The 24678-nt window shown below is 50.8% G+C and overlaps 1 protein-coding gene across 3 annotated transcripts; it reads left to right on the top strand.

Moving 5' to 3' along the window:
• Window positions 1-214: 214 nt before the first annotated feature.
• Window positions 215-24469, top strand: GDAP1L1 (ganglioside induced differentiation associated protein 1 like 1). Of its 3 annotated transcripts, XM_036245021.1 has the most exons (6): window positions 215-474; window positions 8355-8547; window positions 9535-9708; window positions 14545-14642; window positions 15366-15480; window positions 23348-23721. In XM_036245021.1, exons 1-6 carry the CDS (start codon window positions 295-297, stop codon window positions 23689-23691), a joined length of 1104 nt encoding a protein of 367 aa, XP_036100914.1. In that variant the 5' UTR covers window positions 215-294; the 3' UTR covers window positions 23692-23721. The 3 variants fall into 3 exon arrangements, with proteins under 3 accessions (XP_036100914.1, XP_036100915.1, XP_036100916.1); XM_036245022.1 differs by lacking the exon at window positions 9535-9708 and having other exon boundaries at window positions 269-474; window positions 23348-24469; XM_036245023.1 differs by lacking the exons at window positions 14545-14642; window positions 15366-15480 and having other exon boundaries at window positions 295-474; window positions 23348-23691.
• The last annotated feature ends 209 nt before the right edge of the window (window positions 24470-24678 follow it).

Here is a 24678-nt window from a genome sequence, read left to right as displayed (position 1 = left end):
CCACTTCCCCAAGGCTCCACGCACCCTTCCCCGGAGCCTGGCAGAGAGGACTGGTGGCTTGCCCGGCTCGGGCCATGGGCAGGCCATGGAAAGGGGGAGGGAAGGAGCTCCCGGGATCCCCTCACCCCTTCCCCCACTCGCCCAGTGAGTAATGACATTCACGGAGAGAGGAGGGAGGGAGCGAAGGAGAGGGACAGGCTCCGTGAGGCCATGTGATGCTGGGCGAGAGAGCCACCACCGCAGCCTCGCCGGCCGCCGAGCCTCCTTCTTTCCTCCCTCTGATTCCCGGCTGTCATGGCGACCCCCAACAACCTGACCCCCACCAACTGCAGCTGGTGGCCCATCTCGGCGCTGGAGAGCGATGCGGCCAAGCCTGCGGAGGCCCCCGATGCGCCGGAGGCGGCCAGCCCCGCCCATTGGCCCAAGGAGAGCCTGGTTCTGTACCACTGGACCCAATCCTTCAGCTCGCAGAAGGTATAGCCAGAGAAAGCAGGGGAACCGGGTGCCCCTGGTGGCTGGGAGGCTTGGGGAGGGGACCTGGGGGGGGGGGCTTAAGGGGTCTGAGGACCCGGTGTAAGACTGGAGGGTAGAATGGAGGGTTTCCGGGCAGGAGGACGGAGAGCAGGGCTGCTCTCCCTGGAGGTGACTGGCTCTGTCTTGGGCCCCAGGACCACCTCCCCCAGTTCTAGGAATATCCATCCTCTTTCCCTCCCCGAAAGACCCGGTCTGTAAGAGGGCTGAGCAGAGAGACAAAGGCAAGGGGAAGCAATGGGCACTGCTGGGAAGGCGGCCTGTTGGAGGGGGCGGCTGCTTCGGGGAGGGAGGAGGAGCGCTTCCTGGGGTCCAGCCTCTAGCCCCTGTAGTCCCATCGCAGGCCTTCCCCCCGGAACTGTTGTCCCAGATACTACAGGCCTTTCAGGTCTCAGTTCCTCTGGCTGGGGCTTGGAGGGTCCATCTCAGTCCGCCCCACCCCCACCCCTCTTGCTTGAAAAGGAATTAATTCATCTTAGACCAGCCAAGGGCCCCTAAGATCTGTGTTTTGCTCTTAAAGGCACAGATAGCCTCTCCGCCACTTCTCATACTCAGGAGACCTGGGGGGCAGTTGGGAATAGAGCCTGGTGCTGAGTTATTGGGGTTCCCAATTCCTGGAGGTGAGGGCCCAGCACTGCTCCTGTAAGACAGTGCCTCTAGGGGCGCAGTCTCTCACCGGGGGCGGCTGCCCTGTTTGTGGGGCACGGATTCAGCACCATGGCCAGGGCCCAGCTTTCAGTCTCCATTGCCTGTCCCTGAAGATCCTTTTGTTCCCTTCACTCATTTTCCAGATGGAGAAACGGATTCTGTAAAGAGAAGGGGCCTTGGAACCAAAAGACTTGGGTTTGAGTCTTGGTCCAGGCTCAGTTTTATATGCCGGAAAGTGGGATAATAATAACAGCCACTTCTCATTTCAACCCCTCTCAGGGTTGCTGAGAGGATTGCTGAAGAGGCAGTATGACTTACTCTTCCAGACTGGCACTACTCAAACTTGATCGTGCTTGGAAGCACTGCGTGATCTTGGTTAAAGCACAGACTGCTGGGTCCCACCCCAGAGAGTCTGACTCAGTGGTTCTGGCGTGGGGCCCAAGGTGCTGCATTTCTAACAAACTACCAGGTGATGCTGATGAAGCTGGTCCAACAGTCGGCCAGTTTAAGTAATCCCAGTTTAGGGTATAGACTCTGGGGCCAGACAATCCCCAGTGGGATTACTAGCCTCCCCGGTAACTTATTCTGGGGCTTTGGACAGGTCACTTTGCCTCCCAAAGCCTTAGTTTTATAATCTGTAAAATGGAGCTAATGGCAGTACCTTCCTCAGAGGGCTATTGTGATGGTGAAATGAGATGATGCACAAAAAGTGCTGATAGCAGTGCCTGGCGCAGAGTCAAGTTTCTATTAATAATGGGTGTCATGATGTCCCTAAAGTACTAGGTAGAGGAGAGGTCAGGTTAACCAAGGTCACACTGAGACTCCATAAATTTTACACATGTGTGCTGAACACCTACTGTGTGACAAGCTCTGTGCAAATTGTTGGGGGTTGGGAGATGAATCAGCCTCACCTCCAGATGTTAAAAATCTCCTCCCACCCAGAATCTCAGGAGCCAGTTCCCAGTAGTGGGGACTGGATGGGAGGCAGAGGGATGACACTTCTCATTACCATCCCCCGAGGGAACCTCCTACTCTCGCCCCATGGAATATTTTCTGTTCAGCCTGAGCTCAGGACTAAAGTGGACCCCTAGTCAGGGATAGAACCAACCACTGTAACCCCATTTGTGACCAAGCCTCTGACCAAGCCAGTCTGACATCTTCCTGCCTCCCCTGCCAGGGACTTCCTCCTGCTCAGGGGCCCATGGTGGGTTCTACAGGCAGTGTTGCCTGACAAAGGCCATGGGCTCTGCAGTCAGACAGTCCTGGGTCCCAGTCTCATCTTGAGTGCTACTGGCTGTGTGACCTTGGATAAGTCACTTCACCTCCCTATGCCTCAGTATTCTTGTTTATGAAAGATTACGTTTGCATCCTACCCTGCAGAATTCCTGGGGGATTGAGAGGACATACACATATGTTAAGTGTCTGCCATGTACTAGGAGCTTAGCAGGTGAGTTTCCTCCCATCCCTTCAGTGCTGATGGGCTTTGCCTGCAAGCAGGGAGCAGTTCCCCATGTGGGGCATGTGAGAAGACTGTCCTTAATGGCACATGAACTACTAGTAATAGAAATAGCCCACCCCCATGAGTGCAGCAGGACAGTGAGGGGTCCAGAGCCCAGATTCTGAGGCCAGACTGCCCAGGTTTCAGTCTTAGCTCCACCACTGACCAATTAGGTAATCCTAGGCAGTTCACTTACCCTCCATGCCTTGGTTATCACATCTGTAAATTAAGAAAATTAATAGCACCTCCCTGATAGGGCCATTGTGAGGATTCCACAAATGTACCCATGTAAATCACCTATCACAGCACACGCAAGTACTCAGTAAGTGCACTTACACTTACCAGACACAAGATCAAATGCCATCTCCGCCTCTTCCTAGCTCTGTGCCTTTGTGCAAGTGTCTTCACCTTTCTTAAGTCTCGGCTCCTCATATGCTTAGGAGTGTGCAGAGGGTTATGGACAGGCTGTGAAGATTAAATGATATGCGTTGTCACACACTTAGCTCAATGCCTTTAAAAACTGCACTCTTAATAGTGAACTTTTAGGTACCACAAGTGATCATTTGGGGCCACAGTGTTCAGGGGAGGCTCTAATTGCTTGGCGTAGATATTAGAGTGCTTCTCAGGCTGTTCCTGCCCCTAGTCCCTTCTCCTTTGGGGGAGTGAGGTTCAGAGGGGCAAAAAGTACAGGGAGTCAAGACACCTGTAGGGGCCAGGTGCTGACACTCCCACTCTCTGGCTGTGTAACCTCAAGTAAGTCCTGACCCTCCCTGGTCCTCAGTTTCCACAACAGAACAATGGACTAGATGTTTGATATAACCTGCCTCCCACCATCCCCAGGCAGGAAGAACTGCTTTACCTCTGTGTGTTCCCAACCCTCTGAGAATCCTTCTGTCCTCACGCAAGTCAGTTCTTTAAAAACCAAGATTACTACTTACTAGCTGTGTGACTTTGGACAAGTTACCTACTATCTCTGTGCCTGTTTTCTTTCCTTCCTTCCTTCCTTCCTTCCTTCCTTCCTTCCTTCCTTCTTTCCTTCCTTCCTTTTCTTCTAAAATGAGCATAATACTAGTACCTACCTCATTAGATTTTTTTAAGGATTAAATGAGTTAATACATGTACAGATCTTAGTACAGTGCTATGTAAGAGTTAGCTATTATTACTGTTGTTATTTCCACTGGAGTGAGTTTCAGAGAACTGTTCCTGGCTCCCTGCAGCAAGCCTGGTTCAAGGTTGTCCTTGTCTTCTCTCAAGCCTGCCCTTATCTTTGATGTACCTGTGGGGAGCCCCTGGCCCAGTCTTTGGCCCCTAGGGGTAACAGGCCCAGGTCTGGGTCCTGTCATGCGCCAGTCCTGACACTCAGGATGGAGCAGATCTCCCAGAAGCCCCCTCCCAGTTGTGGTAGGAGGAAGTAAATGACCTCTACTTCTCACCCTGGTATTGCCCTTCAAGCTCTTGGACACTGGCCCCCAGCACTGTCCATACTGCTGCACTTGACCATTTACCCCTCCCCCAGGAGGCCCACAGGTGAAAACTGCAATTTCACCACTCTTCTCAGAAGCCTGCAGTGGTTCCCCGGGTCCCTCTGGGGAAAAGCCAGAGTCCTCCTAATAGCCTCAGGCCCTACCGTAGGATCCTAACCTTGCCTGGGTCATGGACCCCTCAACAATTGGGGGAAACCTCTGGACCTTTCTGAGAATAATGCTCTTACTTGAATAAAATAAAATTCATAGGATTGTTAGACTAGAAGGAAAACCAATTGTACTGAAGTGTAGCTATTGACATATTTTTAAAACAAATTTGTTATGTAATGACATGTTTCTATATTAACCCATTATCTAACACAATCTAGTGGCAGGACTGATCACAGCCGTGATACTGAAGTCATGATAAGTGTAATTGCCACAACCGTGAAGTGATGAAGATATCTGATTCCTCGTGGTGACAATATTCCAGGCACTGCTAACACTACCGTGCTTTGTCGCCTACACTCATAATTGAAGAAAATGCTAACTGTCAGTTTGAGATTACTGAAAATAAACATGTAATTTTCCATTCTAGTTCAAGGACTCTCTGAATTTATTTATAGACCCCTGGGTCTGGGAGTCTCAATTATAAGTTCTTGTGCATGATCCTTTCTGACCTCTTCCTCTCTTCTCTTCCCCATCCACCCTGCTGCAACCACGCTGGCTTCTTCAGACAAGGCCTTTTCAAACACTTCAGACATTCTTCCACCCCAGGACCTTTGCACTCGCTGTCCCTCTGCCTGGAACAGTCTTCCCCAGATCCCTGTGTGGACCACTTCCTCACTTCATTCAAACCTTTGCTCAAGGGTCACCTTCTTAGAGAGGCCAAGCTCAATGGACCATCTTATTTAAAATTGTCACCTGTCTTCCTGATACCTGGCATCCCCAATTCCCTTAACCCTGGTGTATTTTTTCTTTATTCTGTTGCACTCACCATCTTTGAACATATCCTATCATATTAATTGCTAATCATCTATCTGCTCCCACTAGAATGTCAGCTCCCTGAGGGCAGGAATTCTTGTTCAATGCTGAGTCTCCCATACTTAGAACAGGACCTGGCACAGAGTAGGCACTTGATAAATAAGTATTGGAAAGTGATGAATTTGCAAGCCGTAGGTGTTATATAAAAAAAATATTTTGATTCTGTAAACCTAAAACTGGTCTAAAATATAAAATTTATTAATTTAAAACTAAGGTATTTCAGATAATAAACTAAGGCCCAGAGTCTCTAAGGTCTTTTGCAAAGTCACACAGCAACTAAGTGGCTGGGAAGAGAAACCAACCCAACCCATTATAGTTGCCTCAGAAACAAGGGCCTGGGTGAGGAGGGACAGTGTCTGACCATGACAATAAAGGGAGTTTGCCCAGAGATGGTTGATGCCTGGTCACACTGAGTGGTGACCACCTAAGTCCGCTCCAGCCCCCAGGAAGCAGAGATGGCAGATGGCCTCTGTGACTACATGCCCTTCCCCTGGGCCTGGCTTCCTCCTGCACCCCCCTCCTCCCCTGCAGGATGGCGCATGGGCTCTGGCCTTCAGCTCAGCTAAAGGAGAAAGTCTCCTTGGCCGCTTGCCGACGTGACCTGAGGCAGCTCCAAGCAGGAGTGTTGTGCCTCTAAAGATAGTCCCCTCCTCAGGCAGCAGCCCCACCTGGCACCCTCACTGGAATCTCAGGGCAGGGCAGATGCCCTGGCAGGACAGAGGCCAAATGTCTGGACTTGCCAAGGGCAAAGGCTTGGTTGGTTTCTGTTTCCATCCATTCAGAGGCCCAGCCTGGCCCAGAGGCTGGATGATTGGGTGGATTCTGATCTCTGAGGCAGGAGTTTGCCAGGATAGGCAGGAAGGGAATGGGGTGGTTTGGCTCCAGCCAAACTCCAGCCTCACTGCTCTGGAGCTTCCCCAGGGCACGGTCACTACCCACGAGCTCAAATGTACACATACACAGGAGTTTCCTCTCTCATGCATGCTCACTCATATCCACACTAATGCACAAGTGTTCACACAGTACTTAAATACATTTACTGGTACACTTATACCCACACTCATGCACGCGTGTGCACACACAGACATGCACACACGTTTGCTCATTCACACAGTTGCCACTCACACTCAGGCACACATACTGTCACACTCACACACCCAGACCCAACAGACGGCACCCCCGGGTGCTCACTCTGCCACATGTCCTCCCCCTCTCTCAGACAGACCCAGCAGTTCCCTCCCACGGCCCTGGCTCCTGCGTGGTCTGAACGCAGTGTCAGCTCCCTGCAGGGCTACAGCCCCCCCCCCCCACTAGTGAGAAAGAGGAAACTCAGGAAGGGACAGCTATAGCTCTAAGGTCACACAGCATTGCTGTGGCAAAGCCAGGTTGAGGTCCGGAGGGCCTGCCTCCCAGGGCCATCTGCAGCACCTGCTTCTGCCTAAACGAGCAAATGAATCTGTGAATGAGTGTTGGGAGTTCGGGTGCCAATTAGCTCCCCACAGTTCACTAAACAGAAGGGGGTGTTTGTGTTAGTTGTGAGCATGTGGCATGAAGCACTCCAGGACATCAACCAGGAGTTGTGGGCAGTGTGTGTGTGTGTGTGTGTGTGTGTGTGAAAATAGTGATGTTAGAAACCATGTATCAACTTCCCGGGCTGGGACTTTACCCACGTTACCCCATCTCAACCTTGAGCCAGTCTTGAAAGAGTGGATTACATTTCTCATTTCACAAAGACTAGGGATCAGAGAGGTCAAGTGACTTGCCCGAGGTCAGACAGTAAATAAATAGCAGAGCCAGGCTTTAAATCCAAGTCTGTCTGTCTCCAAAAAACCTAGTCCAATGCAAGTAGCTAAGACACATTGCCTCTACTGTATGCCAGGCACAGTTCCTCAGGGACTCATTATCTAATTCTCACAACAACCTTCTGAAGGAATCGCTAGTGGGACTCCCACTGGACAGGCGAGGAAGCTGAGGCACACAGGTGCAAAGCTGTTTGGAAAGCCACATCATCCAGCAAGTAAGTGCTAGAGGTGTGATCTGAACTGACACAGCCTGGCACCCAGTCCAACATTCTGAACTTGACCTCATGCTGCCCCTTCTGGGTTTTTAACTCCTGACATCTGGAAGGAAGGCTGGGGATGTCCAGTCCCCAGAGCTTCTAATTGGGTGTGTAGGGACACTGATGCTCAGGAGGGGTGTATCACTTGCCATCTTTGTGCTGGGGGCCCCTGCATAATCCAGCCTTCTTTCTGAGTCTCAGTCCACAGGAAGGGGACAGTTGGACTAGGTGATTGCTAACTGTTTTCCAGCTCAGAAATTTTGGGCTGGGACAGGACATGCCCCTGCCTCAAGGCTCTCCATTAGCTTCTACCAGCTCAAACGTTTGTCTGGGACCCCCTAGAGACATAGGGAAAGACGAAGGATGGGGCAGACCCAGGACTCTCTGGAAGGAGCCCTCAGGGCAGAGAGCGCTGGTCTGGGGTCAGGAACAATAGCCTACGGTTTTAGATCTGCTGCTAAATTGCTATGTGACTTTGGGTAAGCTACTAACCCTCTCTGGGCTTTAGTTTTTCTCATCAAAGCAAAATAAGGAGATACTCCCTGTTCTTCTTCTGGGAGGCTATTGTGAGCATCCAGCAACAGACGGGAAGGCATTTGAGAAGAATAAAGTGTTCAACCGATGTTGGCAAATTATTTTTTTGCCTCATTTTGTTTCTCAAATAATTTGAAAATCTTAGCTGCTGATGATAAGAATTTCTGAATATTTTCTGGCTGACTCCACCCCTGGAGGCCCGGCTGAGAGCCCAATCATGATAAGGATAATTGTGAATTTATACACCAGACACTGGATTGGTACTATTAATACTTCCAATTTTCAAATAAGGAAACTAAAGCTCAGAAAGTTTAAGGAGTCTGCCCAAGCTCCCACAGCAGAACCAGGAATTCTGTCCCCAGGTATGTCCAGCTGTGAAACCCAGCCCCATAACCAGCAGGCCCTACGCCCCTGGGAGACAGCCCCCCCCCCCCAGGTGCCCAAGAATGAGCTGGAAGAAACAGTGTCCCCTCCTGTGTGTGACCTCTGACCTTCCTCCCCACATGCCCCATCCCACCTGGGCAGAGTGTCCCTGTGTGTCCACCCGCCTTCCCCGCTCTGACCCTGGCCCCTGCAGGTGCGGCTGGTGATCGCAGAGAAGGGCCTGGCGTGTGAGGAGCGGGACGTGAGCCTGCCGCAGAGCGAGCACAAGGAGCCCTGGTTCATGCGGCTCAACCTGGGGGAGGAGGTGCCTGTCATCATCCATCGTGACAACATCATCAGCGACTACGACCAGATCATCGACTACGTGGAGCGCACCTTCACAGGAGGTATGGCTGCTGCACCCACCAGGGGCCCCTGCAGGCTCGGGGGGGTCCCGGAGCCTTGGGAAGACTGGGGAAACCCACTGGGGCCATGGGCAAGGCCCAGTCTCCCCCAAGACAAACCATGGGGCCACAGGCAGGACTGAGCTGCCCCTCAGGAACTTCATAGCCACAGATCCCCAGGAACCCACAAACACCCCACCCCCACTGGTACCACAGGGAAGGGCATGGTCCACACACCCTCCTTGAAGCTCTGGGGCTATAGCCTCCTTCCCCGAGGACTCTAGAGTCACAAACATGGCCACAGACTTCTTGGGCATGAGCAGGACCTACACTGCCTTCTAAGTCCCCAGAGACAGAGTAGAGATCTTCCTGGGATGCCAGGGCACCAGCGGACCCCAGGCCCTGAAATCCCGTAAGCACAGTCAGGGCCATAGACTCCCAGGAAGCCCATAGGCATGGGCCCAGATGTCCTAGAACCTTGCAGACTAGAATAGGGCCAACACCCCAGGACCCCATAGAATCCTATGTCCCCTCCCCTCTCTCTCCCTCTGGCCTGGCTCGGGTTCGGGGCTCACAGCCCATGGCAGAGCTGCAAACAGAAGCCGAGAGGGCATCAGGGCCCGGACATGCGCTATTTGGAAAGAATATGAATTAGCTGCCAACATTTAAAAGTCAAGGGGAGTTCTATTTTAAACATCCAGGTTTCCAGCTTCTCTTGAAGGCTGGCAATAAGAGCCCAGGCTCCCACCTGCCCTCAGGGGACAGCTAGGAAGGCTCCGGTGGGGAGGGAGAGGTGGGCTGCACCGTTAGGGTCCCCTGCCTCAAGGAGTCTGGGAAAGGGTGTGGGCCCGGGACCTCTGGGCCACAACATTTTGGGGTTCCAGGGTGCTGGGGTTGGAAGCTGGGGTGCCAGAGGTTGGCCTCCGAACCAGGGGCGGGTGGCCGAGTCAGGGCCCACGCCCCTGGTCCAGCCCTGGCTGTGCCTCGCAGAGCATGTGGTGGCCCTGATGCCCGAGGCGGGCAGCCCACAGCATGCCCGGGTGCTGCAGTACCGCGAGCTGCTGGACTCCCTGCCCATGGACGCCTACACCCACGGCTGCATCCTGCACCCTGAGCTCACCACCGACTCCATGATCCCCAAGTACGCCACGGCCGAGATCCGCAGTGAGTGCCCGGGGCAGGCGCACGAGCCCCGTGCTGGCCCCCCTCCTTGCCCACCTGCTCCCTGTCGGCGGGAGTCCTCCCTCCTCCTCTTCTTGTTCTCACTGGTGTCTGTTACTCTCTTTCCTCTTCTTTTCCCTCCTTTCCTCCTCCTTCCTCTCTCTGCCTCTCTTTCCCTTTCTGTCTCTGTCCATCTCTCTGGCTCTCACTCTGAATGCCTCTCTGTCTCTGTCTCTTGCTTGCTTTCTCTCCGCCACTCTCCCTGGCCCTCCATCTCATTCACCCTGTTGTACACTGAAAAATGTCTCTCCCTCTCCAGCATTCCCCTCTCCTGCCCCCTACTCTCGTCCTGTCATCCCTTACAGAGGCTACAAGGCTATCTGTCTCCCCAGAGGCTTGTCTTGTCCATGGGAAGTAGGGCACCTCCCCACAGGAGTCTCAGGCCAAGACACCTGGGGTTGGGGTCCAGGGAGGTCAGGGCTGTGGTTGGTGTCACCAAGGAAGGCTGCCCAGATATGGCAAGGCCCCCTGTGGGGTCTCTGGTTTCTGATTCAAGCATTGTCCATGCACTGAGAGCCTGGATGTGCCCACGGCCTACTTCATCCTTTTGTTTCTAGCATCCAGTAAATGGAGGTTGGATTAAATCAGGGTATCCATCAACAAGTGTTTACAGGCTTTGTCCAGTCTCTGTGCAGACACAACAGGGCCCTACAGACATTCAAAGCATGATGATTCTAAGCCGATGACAGGTGCCCAGTGAATGGTCACTTACCCCCTGTCAAAGGATGTTGAAGGTGGGAAGAGGGCAGGTTATGGAACTCAATCTCGTCCTTGAATAAGGCTCAGGATTTATCTATATTGTCCCATCCCCATTCATTCAACGTAAGGTTTCTTATGACCCAGGCCCTGGCCAGGGCACTGGGGACAGATGAGGACAGACACAGCTTCTCTCATCCCAGGGTCACAGTTCTGTAGAAGCAGAAAGACAGCGGCAGGTAATTACAGTGTGGGACTAAGTAAATTTGAACAACCTCTTGAGGACAGTCTGGTCCTCTACATCAAACACAGAAAGGAGCAGACCTTGGAGATTATCCTGCAGTTACACTTGGATGTGTGCATCAAGAAGTATGTACAAGGATATTCATTGCAGTATAGGTGGTACTTGCAAGAGGATAGAAATAACCCAGATGAGTGGAGAACAGGGTAAATAAATTCTAGGCCTCTCATATAATAGGATACTTTGCAGCTGTTTTCTGTTTTTGTTTTTTTATTTTTTTATTAATTTATTTTTGTTACAGATGTTTCTCCTCTCCCCACCCCCACAGACACCCTCCTCCCTACCCCCCACCCCAAGCACTGTTGCCTATGTCCACTGGTTACGCTTACATGCATGTAAGTTCTTTGGTTTATCTCATCCCTCCCCGCCGCCCTTCTCCTCTGAGGTTTGTCAGTCTTTAAAAGCACGTGGAATGCTCTCTAAGATATATTAGTGGACAGAAAAAAGTGAAGGCAAAAAAAAAAAAAAAGCACCGGTGTCTTATCATTAATATATTTAGAAAGAGGTTAAATGGATACACAAGTGCTTGCAAAAGCAAAGAGTATTTCTGGAAGGGTGCGGGGGGAGCTACCAGAAGTGCTTGCTTCTGGGAAATGGAAATAAGGGACTGAAGATTGAGAGGAGATTTACTCTTCGCTGAACATTCTTTAATGCTTGAATTTTTAAACAAGTATGTGCGCATAACCTGTTCAAAACCAAACTGTTTGATAAGGAGGGTGTAGGACCATAGAAGATTCCTATCCCCACCTCTGGGGTCGTGGAGGATTCTGAAATGCAGCAATATCCAGGGATGACCAACGTCGAACGATGAGTTGGAAAGGGAAGCAGAGGGAGAATGCTTCCAGATGTAAGAGGAGGAGAGGGAATGTTGTGTTCTGGGGACTAAAGGGAGTTCAGTGTAGTTGAAGCGCAGCCCGAGGGAGGTGCGGGCGGTTGTGGTGTGAGCCTGGGGAGTAGATCTGGCAGAACTGGAATTTTATCCCAAGAGCAGTGGAGAAACAGTGATGGTAAGTGACGTGATTGGATCCTTTTGACAAAGATCACCGAACCGAGAATGAGCAGAGCATTCAGGAGGTCCTGACTGTCCTCCAGGGGGAGGCAATCTCTAAGTGTTTTTGGAGGCCAGAGGTGCTCCCCCTTCCTACCCTGAGCCATTTGAAGGTGCCTGGAAGGCAGTATAGGTCCAGTGCAGGCCCAGCCTGCTTCCTCCTTTGAAGAGGCTGAGAGGATCCCAGGGCTCCAGCTCACCTGGTGTAGAGACCTCGCAGGATGCAGAAGTCCAAAGTCTTCCCTTGGCCTGGTCTGCCCCCCTGGACTCTAAAGAGAGCTATATGGGCAGCTCCAGTGACTTGCAAGAGAGAAGATGCTGTCCTTGACCTTCATATTCATAAAATATCAATGAGACTTAATGTAGCCCCAAAGCTGAAATATCTGGGCATGTGTTAATTGGGTTTTTATAGACCAGGAGTTAGGGTAGTGAATGGAGAAATCTCAGAAGGCAGAAACTGAACAACTTCTGTTACTCATTTACTTAATCATTTCATTCATTCATTCATTCATTCATTCATTCATTCAACACTCACTGAGCTTTTTCTGTACTAGATTTCTACTGGGCTTTAAGAGAACAGAGATAAGCCCAGCCAATGTGGCTCAGTGGTTGAGCATTGACCCATGGACCAAGAGATCACTGGTTCAATTTCTGGTCAGGGCATGTGCCTAGGTTGTGGGCTTGATCCCCAGTGAGGGGTGTGCAGGAGGCAGCCAATTGATGTGTCTCTCTCATCAGTATTTCTATCTCTTTCTCCCCTTCTCTCTCTAGAAATCAATAAAAACATTTTAAGAAAGAGAGAGAGAACAGAGATAAATCTGATATAGCCACTCTCTCCAGAAGCCCAGATTGCACTGGGAGACATACATCCAGAGATAAGTACATCAGCATCAACATCTCTATGTACTACTCAATCCAGGGGGCACTTTTCACATAGACTACAATGTGAATGGAATTGTTCAGTGGTGGCTCTGACTAGTGTGTCTGCATTCTCTGGCAGAAATCTGTACAGTATACACTGGAGGACTAAGGCATTGAGTGATCAGATCTCCCAGATCAGGAAGGGCTTCATGGAAGAAGTAGTCTTGAGCTGGATCTGCAAGGGGATTTTCAGGAAGACAGAAGAAGGCTATTCTGGGAGGAAGAAGAGTGTGAGCAATGAATGGCCTGGAGGTCAGGCACATTCAGGGAATGTCAAGCATTTGGAGTGGCTCAAATGTTACCATTTGGACACAGGGATAGTTGGGGGTACTCAGTGAAAGATGGAGTCGGTAAGGGGAGAGGAGATGGGTCCTGCTGAGTCTTTTGATGCCAGTTGAAGAGCTTGGACATCATCTAAGGGTGATGAGGAGTTTGGATGAATTTTAAGTAGGGGGTGGCATGGTCAAGTGTGTTTTGAGGAAGATGTCTCTGGCAGAAGTGAGGAAAGGGCTTGGAGTGGAGAAAATGCAGGTGACAGGGACAAGTCACAATCATCCAAGCAAAAGGTTAACCGAGATAGTGAGAGGGTTGACCGGGAGAAGATAAATATGAAAAATGTTAAGGAGGAAGAGTCAACAGGACAGGACTGATTTGATGTGGGAAGGAGGGAGAAGAAGGGGTTGAAGACAACCCTTAGGCATCTGGCTTGGCTTATTGTGTGTGTTTGGGGGGGCAATGCTGTAGTTTGGGGAGAATGCAGAAAAGATGATGAAATTTGTCAGGCCAGGATGTTTTCAAGAAGCCTAAAGATGTCAAATGGAGTTGGGGCCCAGGTTTTGGGGCAGAGCTGGATTGGGGTACTACCACACACTGACCTACCATGTTCCAGACTTACTGGCCAAGAATTTCAGAGAATCCTACCCCGATAAGGTAGCAGAACTCAAGATCTTATCCCAATTAATATTTCCACCTCCTCTTGTAAAGCCCATATAAGACTTTACAGTTAGACTTTCAAAGTTAAAGATATTCAAAGTTAGATTATAGGACACTACCTCTCTCCCATTCAGGATAATCCTCAAGGTGCTGGCTTGAATTTCGATCACTGGCCTACTTTCTTGCACCCTTGCCTTTTTGGCATCAGGGTCAGTTTTCCAAGGAAAGATGGGTCATTTAGTCCCTAAATCTTCAGGAAAGTTGCCTCACCACAAGTGGAAGTTTTAAGACCCCAAAAGTCTCTTACAGTTTTTCTTGCAACAAACAAGTTTGTCCCTGTGGGGTGCAATGAGTGAGCATTAGACCAAGAACCAGGCAGACCTAGGTTCAAACCTGCTTGTTATTCATGAGTGTGGAACATTATCTAGCTCCTCTGAACTGGTTTCCTCACCACAGAAGGGGGTTGGGGGAGATACTCACTGAAGTATGAGTCTTTCCAAGTTTAGCATTATATTCATCTGACAAACTCCTACTCATCCCCAAGAGTAGAGTGGTCTCAGGGAGATTTCTTGATGCCTGTACCCCAGGCAGGTGGCCCTCTGGGTCCCACAACAGTCTGTCCACTCTTCATTACAGATTGACCATGCTGTGTCATAGGGATCTCTTTAGATGTCTGTCTCTCCCCCTATCCTGAGCCCAGAACAGGATGGCATCTCACCCATTACTATGGTGCAGCATATAGGGCCCACTAAATGTTGGCTGTTGATATTGTTACTTCCAAGACCAATGTTTGGATGGGACCTACTCCAAGTTCATGGGGGAAAGAATAGGGTGACACTGGGTATCAGAAGGACAGGACCTTTCCTTTTCTTTTCCCCAGGACATTTAGCCAACGCCACCACGGACCTCATGAAACTGGACCACGAAGAGGAACCCCAGCTCTCTGAACCCTATCTTTCTAAACAGAAGAAGCTCATGGTGAGTGCCTCCAGGCCTGCTCACCCTCTTTTCCACCATATTTTCCATGGAAAAGAACAACTGGGAGAAGCTGGTCCTAGGTAGAAGGTCAGCGGATGACATGAAATGGGCAATCCACTGGTTTGCTCTTCCAGTCCTGTCTCCTCTGTCATTTACTGGCTACTTGACCTTGGGTAAGCCACTCTCCCCCCTGGAGCCTCAGTTTCCTCATGTCTTGGGTTGTGTCCCTAAAAGCAGAACATGCATTGGACAGAGGTTCTTGGGTATTGAGGAGAACCCAGTAAGGATGGGAATGATAGAAAAGATGAGAGGGCCAAAGTCCCCTAATCCCACAGGGAGCTCTGAAACTCAAATGGCACTACAAAGTCGATGCACCTTAAGGCGAGGAGCCAACCTTTTATATCCTTATAAATATCAGTCATTGGTTACAGGTTGCCTGGCATGGGGTTGAAGGGTGTGGGATAATCTCCCAAGCATTTCTGGGCACCTCCTCATTGGCAACCCTCTGGAGAAGGGTCAGCTATGAACCACTCAACCAACCTTCACAGCAGCTGGTGTATGAGGCCAGCCCCATGAAAAAGATCTAGGCAGGACAGCCATGCTCACCAGCTGAGGGGATATTTGGAGGCTAGCTTTGCAGAAGGGTGTTGGGCCAAGTTCTGATCATCCCAACTCTATTGAGGGCAACTCAGCTTCTCTGGCTCCTGCCTATCCTGCCCCCAGGCCAAGATCCTGGAGCATGATGATGTGAGCTACCTGAAGAAGATCCTTGGGGAGCTGGCCATGGTGCTGGACCAAATCGAGGCTGAGCTGGAGAAGAGGAAACTTGAGAACGAGGGTGGGTACCAACTCTGGGTAGGTCGGTGCTACTGCCATCCACCCCTCTTCACCCCGACCATGACAAGTTCCAGGCTCTTTTTTCCCAAAGATCTCAGAGGACCCCTCCCAGGTGGTTAGGATCATGGACCATGGAGACAGGCAGACATAGGTTTAAGTCCTAGCTTGGCCACTTACTAATTGAGTGACCATGGGTCAGGTACTTTACCTCCCTGGATCTCAGTTTCCATCTATAAAATGAGAATAATAATAAGACCTACCTCAGAGAGATGTTGAGAAATTGCATAAAATAATACATGTAGAGTGCTTAGATCACTTAGCACACAGTAGGTATTTAATAAATGTTGGTGAAGATCATTATGATGATGGTGGTGGTGGTGGTGGTGACCTTTCCCCTGATCAAGGATGTATTATGGCTTCTTTGTGCTGCAGCCAGGCATCCAGGCTCATCCAGACTGTCTGACCTTGACTCTTTCTGTTCTCAAGTGGCTCTCTTCTCTGGACCCTGAGCATACCAGCTTCATTCCCACCTCCACACCTTTGCTCCTGCAGCACCTCTAGCCTGGAGCACCCTCTCCACCCTCTCCTTTGTCCTTTTATGTAATGTCTTTGCCACAGCTCTTCTTCTGATTCCATTCCAGCTCTTCTCATTGCTCTGTTTTAGGCAGATTGCTAGTCTTGTCTATTCAACTATGCAATTTATGGAGCCTGTGCAACATGCGCTGCTACACACACACACACACACACACACACACACACCCCACCCCTCTACTTGGAGCACAGTGTTCTAAAAGATGAGTTTGGAGTCAGACAGGTTTGAGTTAGAGTTCCAGCTTTGCTGCCTGAACTGTGTGACTTGGACAAGTTATTTTCCCTATCGGAGCCTCAGTTTCCTCATCTGTAAAATGAGATGATAATAAGGCAACTTAAAACCTTAGCCCCATCTCGCTGGACTCTTGTAAAAATTGAAAGCTCTCAGCACAGTACTAGGCACATACTAGTTTAATAACACATGACAGCTAAAGATGTGTACTTTCTCCAGATGAGAAAACTGAGGCTCAGAGAAATAAAATGACTTGCTCAAGGTGACACAGCTTATACAAAGCATGGTTAGGGCAAAAACATGTTCCCTCTTGATGGGTCCAGTGTTCTTCCAGCATCTCACAACTGAGGCCTTGAGCACAAGATACACACACACAGGTACCTAAAGTCCTCAACAGGGACATTGTCATGTGTACTGAAGCCAGCTGCTTTAAATTCCCTCTAGAAAAAAGGATGGTGTGGCTAAGTGAGGGAAATAATACATACCGCAAGGAGGAACTTTTTCATTTCTGTCGGAGAGGGTGCTGGGGAGCCATTACAGAAGAGTGCTTAGGGGCCAAAGGCCTTTGGGGTGAGACGGAGCCCCGGCTCTGACATTCTCTCACTGGGTGACCTTAATTCTCAGGTGTATTTTATACAGTTATCCATTATTTTTCTAGGGTTGTCATAACAAAATACCACAGGCTACATGGCCTAAATAATAGAAACTTATTTTTTCACAGTTCTGGAGGCTAGAAGTCTGAGATCAAGGTGCTGGTTTCTTCTGAGGTGTGGTTTCTTTTGAGGCCTCTCTCTTAGGCTTACTGATGGCCACGGTCTTGCTGTCTTCACGTGGTCTTGCCTGGTGAAGACCACGCCCCTGCTGTCTGTGCAGCAGCTGTCCTCTGATGAGGACGCGGCCAGACTGGACGAGGACTCACCTCGCAGCCTCATTTTAACTTACTCATTTCTTTGTTTTTATTTTTAATTATTGATTTGAGAGAGAGAGAGAGAGAGAGAGAGAGAGAGAGAGAGATTTGTTCTACTTAGTTATGCGTTCATTGGTTGATACTTGTATGTGCCCTGCCTGAAGATTGAATTAGCAACCTTGGCGTATCACGATGATACTCTAACCAACCAACTGAGCTACTGGCCAGGGCAAACGTACTTCTTTAAAAGCCCTTTCTTCCACCCCGGCTGGTTTGGTTCAGCAATTAGAGTGTCGGCCTGTGAACCAAAGGGTCTCGGGTTCGATCCCCAGTCAAGGGTCTGGTTGGGGTTATGTGGAAGGCAACCAGTTGATGTGTCTCTCACATTGATGTTTCTCTCTCTCTCCTCCCCCACCCCCCTCCCTTGCACTCTATCTAAAAACAAAATGATGGAGGAATGTCCTTGGGTGAGGATTAACAATAAATAGATAACTATAAAGGCCCTTTCTCAAATACAGTCACTGTCTGAGATACTGGGGATTATACCTTCAATGTATGAATTTTGAAGAGACACAATTCAGCCCATACAATTTATATATTTATCAGCACTTGCTTTGTGCCAGGTACTATTTTAAGTGTTTCTCCTATTTCAACGTATTCAGTCCCATAACAACTCTAGGAGGTAGGTAATATGAGAAACCCCATTTAGCAGATGAAAAATAAATAAATAAATTAACGCACAGAGAGGTTCAGTAACCTTCCTAAGATCACACAGATAGAAGTGGTGGAGCCTGGATTCAAACGCTGGCTCCCAGGGTCATTCTTAAGCACTAGCTCTGGTGCCTCTTCTGTTCTGTAAAAGCGGTTAAATGAGCACCTGCTTCACAGGGCTGTCATGAGGATCAGTGAGAAAATGCATGTAAGGGGCTCGGCATATTGCCTGGCGCATGGTATTGGAAGTGTCTGCAAATATTAGCTGCCGTTATGATCAAGGGAGACATAGGGTCAGACCTGGATGGAGGCCAGAGTTGACAGTCCTGGAGAATAGCTGTGGACACATATTTCTCAGGTGATCCTAGCCTGAGTGCCTCCTGTCCCCATTCTCTGTTTTGGTCCTGAGGTCTTCCGAGAGGAGGCAGCGTTGTACTCTCCGATAGCCAGATGAGGGGTTGTTCACGATGGAGAGGTAAGGGCAGTTCCTTGTGTCCCTCCAGGCTGAGGGAGGCAGCAGAGGCCAGGGAGGGGACTGTGTGTTTTAAAGGTAAGACTGGCTGGGCCCACATGGTCTCTGGCACTCATGGTCTCTGGTGCCCCAAAACCCGCCTAGAGGGGATGCCCTCCATTTCTCCTAGTGCAGAGCCCAGGGTTGGGAGGTATTATAATGTCATAGTTAAGACCTCTAGATGGAGCCATCTGCTGAGTACTGCCATTTCCTGATATGGGCAACGGGGACCAAGTGTTCACTTAAGAGAAACAGTAAGACTGAGACACCCACGAGGGGGTGTCACCTCAGCCATTAGATATTCTAGTGTCACTTTCAAAGGAGAGGTCAGAATTTAGAGATAGAGATGTACACGTCTTCAGCATATATGCGGTGCCTAAAGCCATAGAATTGGATGATTTCATCTAGGAGAGAGTGGAGAGAGACAAAAAGACGGACTGAGACCTGCTGTATTAGTTATCTACTGCTGCGTAACAAATTGCTCCTGAACTTAGCAGCTCAAACAGAGAGCATTTCTTTTATCACACGTTTTCTGTGGGTCAGGAATTCCGGGGCAGCTTAGCCGGGTAGTCTCATTAGGGTTGTGAGAGGCAGGCTCTTGGCTGGGGCTGTCGTCATTTGAGCTGGAAGACTGCTTCCAAGATGCTTATTCTCAGGGTTCTTACCCAGACGTCTCAGTTCCCCACTGGCTATTGGCAGGAGACCTGGGTCCTCACCACATGGGTATCTTGATAGGCTGTTTGAGTTTCTTTGCACCATGGCAGTTGGCTTCTCCTGAGCGAGTGATGTGAGAAAACGAAGCAGCAGGAGCCACTGTGCCTTTTATGGCCCCCCATTGGGAGTCACTGTAACCCCTGCCACCTTCCATTCCTTAGAAGCAAGTCATGAATGCAGCCCATGGTCCAGGGGAGGATTCTCAATCTGTGGGCACGTTTTAAAAACACCACCCCTGCCCTGAGGTTCCCCCACGTTGAAGGAGGGGTAGAGGCAGAGGAGCAGGCGAAGTCGCCTGAGATGAGTGGCCAGTGGGTCAGGAGGAGCCGTGTCACAGCCCCACGAAGGGCCTGGGAGACTGAGGACACGGAGGATAGTGATGTGCCCCCGGAAGTGGTCCCATGGCTGTTGGTGGTGACCCTGCAGGAACGGTTTCGCTGGAGTGCGGGGGCAAAAGGCTGAAGAGTGAGTGGGGGGAAGTGTGGCCGGTCAATGTGACAACTCTTCCGAGAAGTGTATCTTAGAAGGGAACAGAAAAGTGGGGTGGGGGTGGAGAAGGTAGGGAGGAAGGGGGGGATTTTTTTATAGTAGATACGAGAGTGTGTTTTCAGGCTGGCAAACGACCCAGTGGAAGGGAGAAAGCCATGATGCAGGACCAACAATGCCAAGTTCATGAAAGGACAGGAGGCGTGTGGTCCAGGCAGGTCCCCACAGGACGCAGGGCAACCTCAGATTGGATAATGGAGGAGGGCTTATTACAGAGACTGTTTACAGATATACGAGCAGGATTCAGGGAAACCACAGGGAAAAGTGTGGTGCCCTGGGCCTGAGGTTGTGGGGGGCGGGAGCAGGTTCAGGAACTGGACAGACAGACCGTATGGAGAGGGCCACCTGGCGAAAGCTGTGACTGTCATTTTGGGGACACAGCCAGTCCATGGTGATCTGCAGAGAGGAAACGGAGGGACATCAGACTGTGACCTCACTCTCACTCCCTCCTATCTGCCCCTGCTCCCCGGCAGCAGAGCCCCTTGGGGCCAGAGCAGCATGGAGAAGGGGAGGGTGGATCTGGAAAGGCCAAGGGAGGCTCGGCAGCATCGGACGGATGCAGGGGCCCTGGCCTTGCGAGCAGGCGGCTCACACCCGCCACTGTGCCAGCACGGTGGCAGCAGGCACATGCCCTGCCTGGGTCTGTGGCTTCATGGGGAGGGAGGGCTTGCATGTCCGAAGGCTCCTGTTTTCTGGATGAAGCATGAGGTGCCACCATCAGCTGAGAGAGCACAGAGAGGTGTGAGACGAGACGGAAGATGTGCAATTGTCTCTGCAGGGAGCGGGAGGTGAGCCTGCTCGAGAACGACCCTAGGACCCGGGCAGAGCTGTGTCTTCTTGGGCTTTGCGGGCATGAATTTGGAGAAGCTGGTCAGTGTGACGGTCTCCAGCAGGCTTGGCTGGCAGACTCAGAGAAGGCACAAGATGGGGTTCATCTAGGGCTGGGGGTGCCAAAGGAATGCACAGCCGTGGAAGGGGGGACACTGAAGGGGTTGGGCCCTCTGGCAACATGCCAGATAGCTACACGTGTCCACATACATGTGTAGTCATGGCTATCGGTGTTTGCCTACAAACATAAACACAGGCAAGGACATTCTTTTGTTGTTGTTGTTGTATTAATCTTCACCTGAGGATATTTTTTCCATTGATTTCTAGAGAGTGAAAGGGGGGGGGGGGAGAGAGAAACATTGATGTGAGAGAGACACATCGATTGGTTGCCTCCTAAATGTGTCCCAACTGGGGCCAGGGATCAAACCTGCAACCCAGGTACAGCCGTCCCTCGCCACTTCATGCTTCGACTTTTGTGGCTTCACTCTATCACAGTTTTTACAAATACTATACTCTACTGAAAAAATCGTGATAGAGTGAAGCTGTAAAAGTCGAAGCACAAAGTGGCGAGGGCGGCCTGTATATAAATAAAGAATCCTACGAATCCTACTTCACGGAAATTCATTTATTGTGGTAGAGTCTGGAACTGATTAACCACAATAAACAAGGGCTGCCTGTACATGCCCTTGACCAGGAATTGAACCCACAACCCCTCAGTGCACAGACTGACGCTCTAACCATTGAGCACACCGGCCAGGGCAGCATGGACCCTCTTAAATAGTGACACATGCATACATGCTTGTGAACATTTGTGTGCAGCCAAATGAATGTGGGCATACACTTCACTTACACGTGTGGTAATCCCCACACCACATGGACATAGACACTCGTGTGCGGGTATTCACACACATACACACAGTCAGCTGCATGGATCTGAGCAGACATCCACACCAAGCATAATGCAGACACACAAACAGATGTGCACACACACCCAAGTAAAGAACGCACCTATCAAAAGAGGCCTGAGTGTATGTGGAGATACATGCATCTGCCCAAGTTCATTCGCACGTGGAAAGAAGCAACGTCTTACAGTGGAACCAGATGGCCTGTGTTCAGGCCCACACTCTGCTGTTCCACTTACTTGAAGTCACTTAACTGCTCTCTGCCTCAGTTTCCATATCTGTAAAATAGGGGTAGCATCTACCTGATCAAATGGTTGTGAGGATTAAGGAAATGACCGCACTCTCCTGGTCTGTCTCCCACCTCACAGGCTGCTCTTCCTGGTGTTCCCTGCTGGTTTCTCCTCTTTGCCCAATATCCAAACCTTGGCGTGCCCCAGGGCTGTCCTTGGTCCTGTCCTCAAATCTGTCTACCCTACACTCATCCAGACTGTAGCCAGGGGCTTCTACCTCGTTATGCTGCCTCCTTTCACTGCCCCTCACCCCATCATGCTCACTTCCCTCCACTTGGAGCAATTCTTTTGATCACCAACCACCGTGAGCATCCCTTGCCTGCACCTCCACTCCCGTGCCCTCCTGTGTCATCAGACTGACCTTGCAGAACCTCAATCCTGGTTACACCCAACTCTCCACCTGCACCTGTGACCCTCAATGTGGCTAGAGAAACAAGAAGGGCTGGCTGCTCTTGCTTTGACTTCATGACCGACCACTAGCCTTCGATGGCCTTCCCGCTGCCCCAGGTCTCCCCACTGTCCCCTCTCCAGATGACCACTTAATACCTTCTTTCTCCTCAACCCTCCGACCGCTTCGCCCACCTCCTCATTCTCCTCTGACCGCTCTATATATCACAGAAAAGGGAAGTATTAGGAAGAAATTTTCACAGTTCTGACCCCCAGTTACCTACCCACCAGCACTGGTGTCCATACATACACTGTGTTTTGTCGATTCTAAGGCGCACCTTTGTAAAATCACACCCTAACATAGCTTAATTGGCATCACTGTTCTCTGCAGGGTGGCTGTCGTAACATTTGACCGGCAACTTGGATTTGATGAACTACAGTACCTCACACTCTCTTATTACCAAGGATGAACTGTCCTTGAACTAGCTAAGACCAGTCCTTGTTTTCTAGATGCCATACTAGAGTGCTCACACTCAACCTCTCAACGACATATCAGTAATTCTCTCCACTCCCTCCCGCAGAACTACTTCTTCTCCTCTGCTAGATCATTCCCATCCACATGCTGGCTTTTTCCTCCCAACTTACAAAACCAGTCTTGACCTGTCTCAGATTATTAGTGTATCCACCCCATTGCAACAACACTCCTTGAATGAGTGATCTTTGCTTGCAGTCTCCAGTTCTCCCTTGGTCCCTTGAACTCCTTCCAACCAGGCTTTCGTCGTCAGCATCTACTCCAGCTGCCCGTCAAGGTCACCAGCTGCCAAATGCAAGCGTCATTCTCAAGCCTCCTCTTACTTGACCTCTCTGCAGCATTCGAACACAGCTGAGGACGCCCTTCTCCTTGGAACACTTTCTTATCTCGGCTCCCACGACACCACACACTCGTGGGCCATCTCCCACCTCCCAGGCCGCTCCTTCTCATGCCCCTTCACTGCTTTCTCCTGTTGCCCGATACCCAAATCTTGAAGTCCCAAAGCTCAGTGCTTGCACTGAAAAAAGTCAGTTGATTTAAAGAAAAAACCGATAGGGGCTGTATAAGGATATGACAGATATCATTCACGTTGTACGGGAGTGAATGGCCCTGGGGAAACATCACGCGGGCCAACACCAGGGGGGTCAGGGAGAGAGGAGTGCAGAGGGTGGAAGAGCTGACCCCTCCTGCCCCCACCTCCTCTCTCTTCAACTTCAGGGCAGAAGTGTGAGCTGTGGCTCTGTGGCTGTGCCTTCACCCTCGCCGACGTCCTTCTGGGAGCCACCCTGCACCGCCTCAAGTTCCTGGGACTGTCCAAGAAATACTGGGAAGACGGCAGCCGGCCCAACCTGCAGTCCTTCTTCGAGAGAGTCCAGAAGCGCTTTGCCTTCCGGAAAGTCCTGGGCGACATTCACACCACCCTGCTGTCGGCCGTCATCCCCAACGCGTTCCGGCTGGTCAAGCGGAAACCGCCATCGTTCTTTGGGGCCTCCTTCCTCATGGGCTCCCTGGGCGGGATGGGCTATTTTGCCTACTGGTACCTCAAGAAAAAATACATCTAGAGCCGAGCCCGGCCTGGGCTTGGCGTCTGACTGTTGGTGTCTCTGTGCCGTGTGATCCCTAATGAGCTCTCAGTGACGCACTGTCTCATGAACACTTGGCAGCCCCTCCCCACCCCTTGTTCGGAGTAACTCTGTTGTCAGTGTGCAAACATTCCATAGTTTAGAAGTAGACGTTGCCAAGGCCGTGGTTGAAGCCGCGGCTCTACTAAAGGAGAGAATGAGTGACAGAGAAGGGAAACGAAACACGAATGCCTTTTCTTTTGATTCAAGGTCTCGAGATGGAACTGTGGGGACTGGTTAGGATCTGAGGTGAGTCCCAGGTCACTTCACCCACCAGGGCCCAGATTCTGGGAGGTGCTGGGGGCTCAGAGGGCCTGACCCCTCGCCTCCCTTCCCTCTCGCCCAGGGAACTCTTCCACAGGACAAAGCCAACACCACGACTCAGCTCTTCTAAGTGGTACCTCTGGGTGGGGCTAAAGACCCGGAGACTCCATGGGAGGCCCCTGAAGATCAGAAATGACTTCATCCTTCTCCTGGATATGGACTGAGAGCATGGCTCATGCCGAGGCAGTGGTACCCACCCACCAAGCCATGACTGAGACCGATACCATGAGCACACCCTCATTCCCCCCTGATGTGGCCAGTGAGTTTGGTTTGGCACCTCACCAGTAATCCCTGAGGGCAGCACCCGTCATCCTGTTCCCACCTGGAGTTGATTTTTCCCACCATGTGAGGTGGATTTTCAGCAAAAGCCATGTTCTCCATCTTAGAAGGTTAGTCCCAGCCTGAGTGCAGGGGTGGGTTTGGAGGTGGATAAACCTCAGTCCCTCTCCTCTGCCAAAGCCATTTCCTTTAATGCCCAACTGTCCCACCACTTGTAGGGCACCTCTCGTGCCCCACTATGCCATGCAGGGGGTTCTCTGCACCTACGCTGCCCGCCCTGGTCCTGTCTCACTTTCCTGTGCCTTTTGCATGTGGGGAGAGGGT

Source organism: Molossus molossus, unplaced genomic scaffold, assembly GCF_014108415.1.
Source record: "Molossus molossus isolate mMolMol1 unplaced genomic scaffold, mMolMol1.p scaffold_m16_p_6, whole genome shotgun sequence".
NCBI classification, from domain to species: domain Eukaryota; kingdom Metazoa; phylum Chordata; class Mammalia; order Chiroptera; family Molossidae; genus Molossus; species Molossus molossus.
The sequence above is the reverse complement of the archived record's forward strand: the minus strand, read 5'-3'. Positions and strand labels throughout refer to the sequence as shown.

What these genes read in the sequence shown, in the direction of transcription:
- GDAP1L1 (XM_036245021.1), top strand. Translation starts at nt 295, where the DNA reads ATGGCGACCCCCAACAACCTGACCCCCACCAACTGCAGCTGGTGGCCC. An exon ending in CTAAACAGAAGAAGCTCATG is followed by an intron (nt 14,643 to 15,365) that starts GTGAGTGCCTCC and finishes TCCTGCCCCCAG; the next exon opens with GCCAAGATCCTGGAGCATGA. An exon ending in GAGGAAACTTGAGAACGAGG is followed by an intron (nt 15,481 to 23,347) that starts GTGGGTACCAAC and finishes CTTCAACTTCAG; the next exon opens with GGCAGAAGTGTGAGCTGTGG.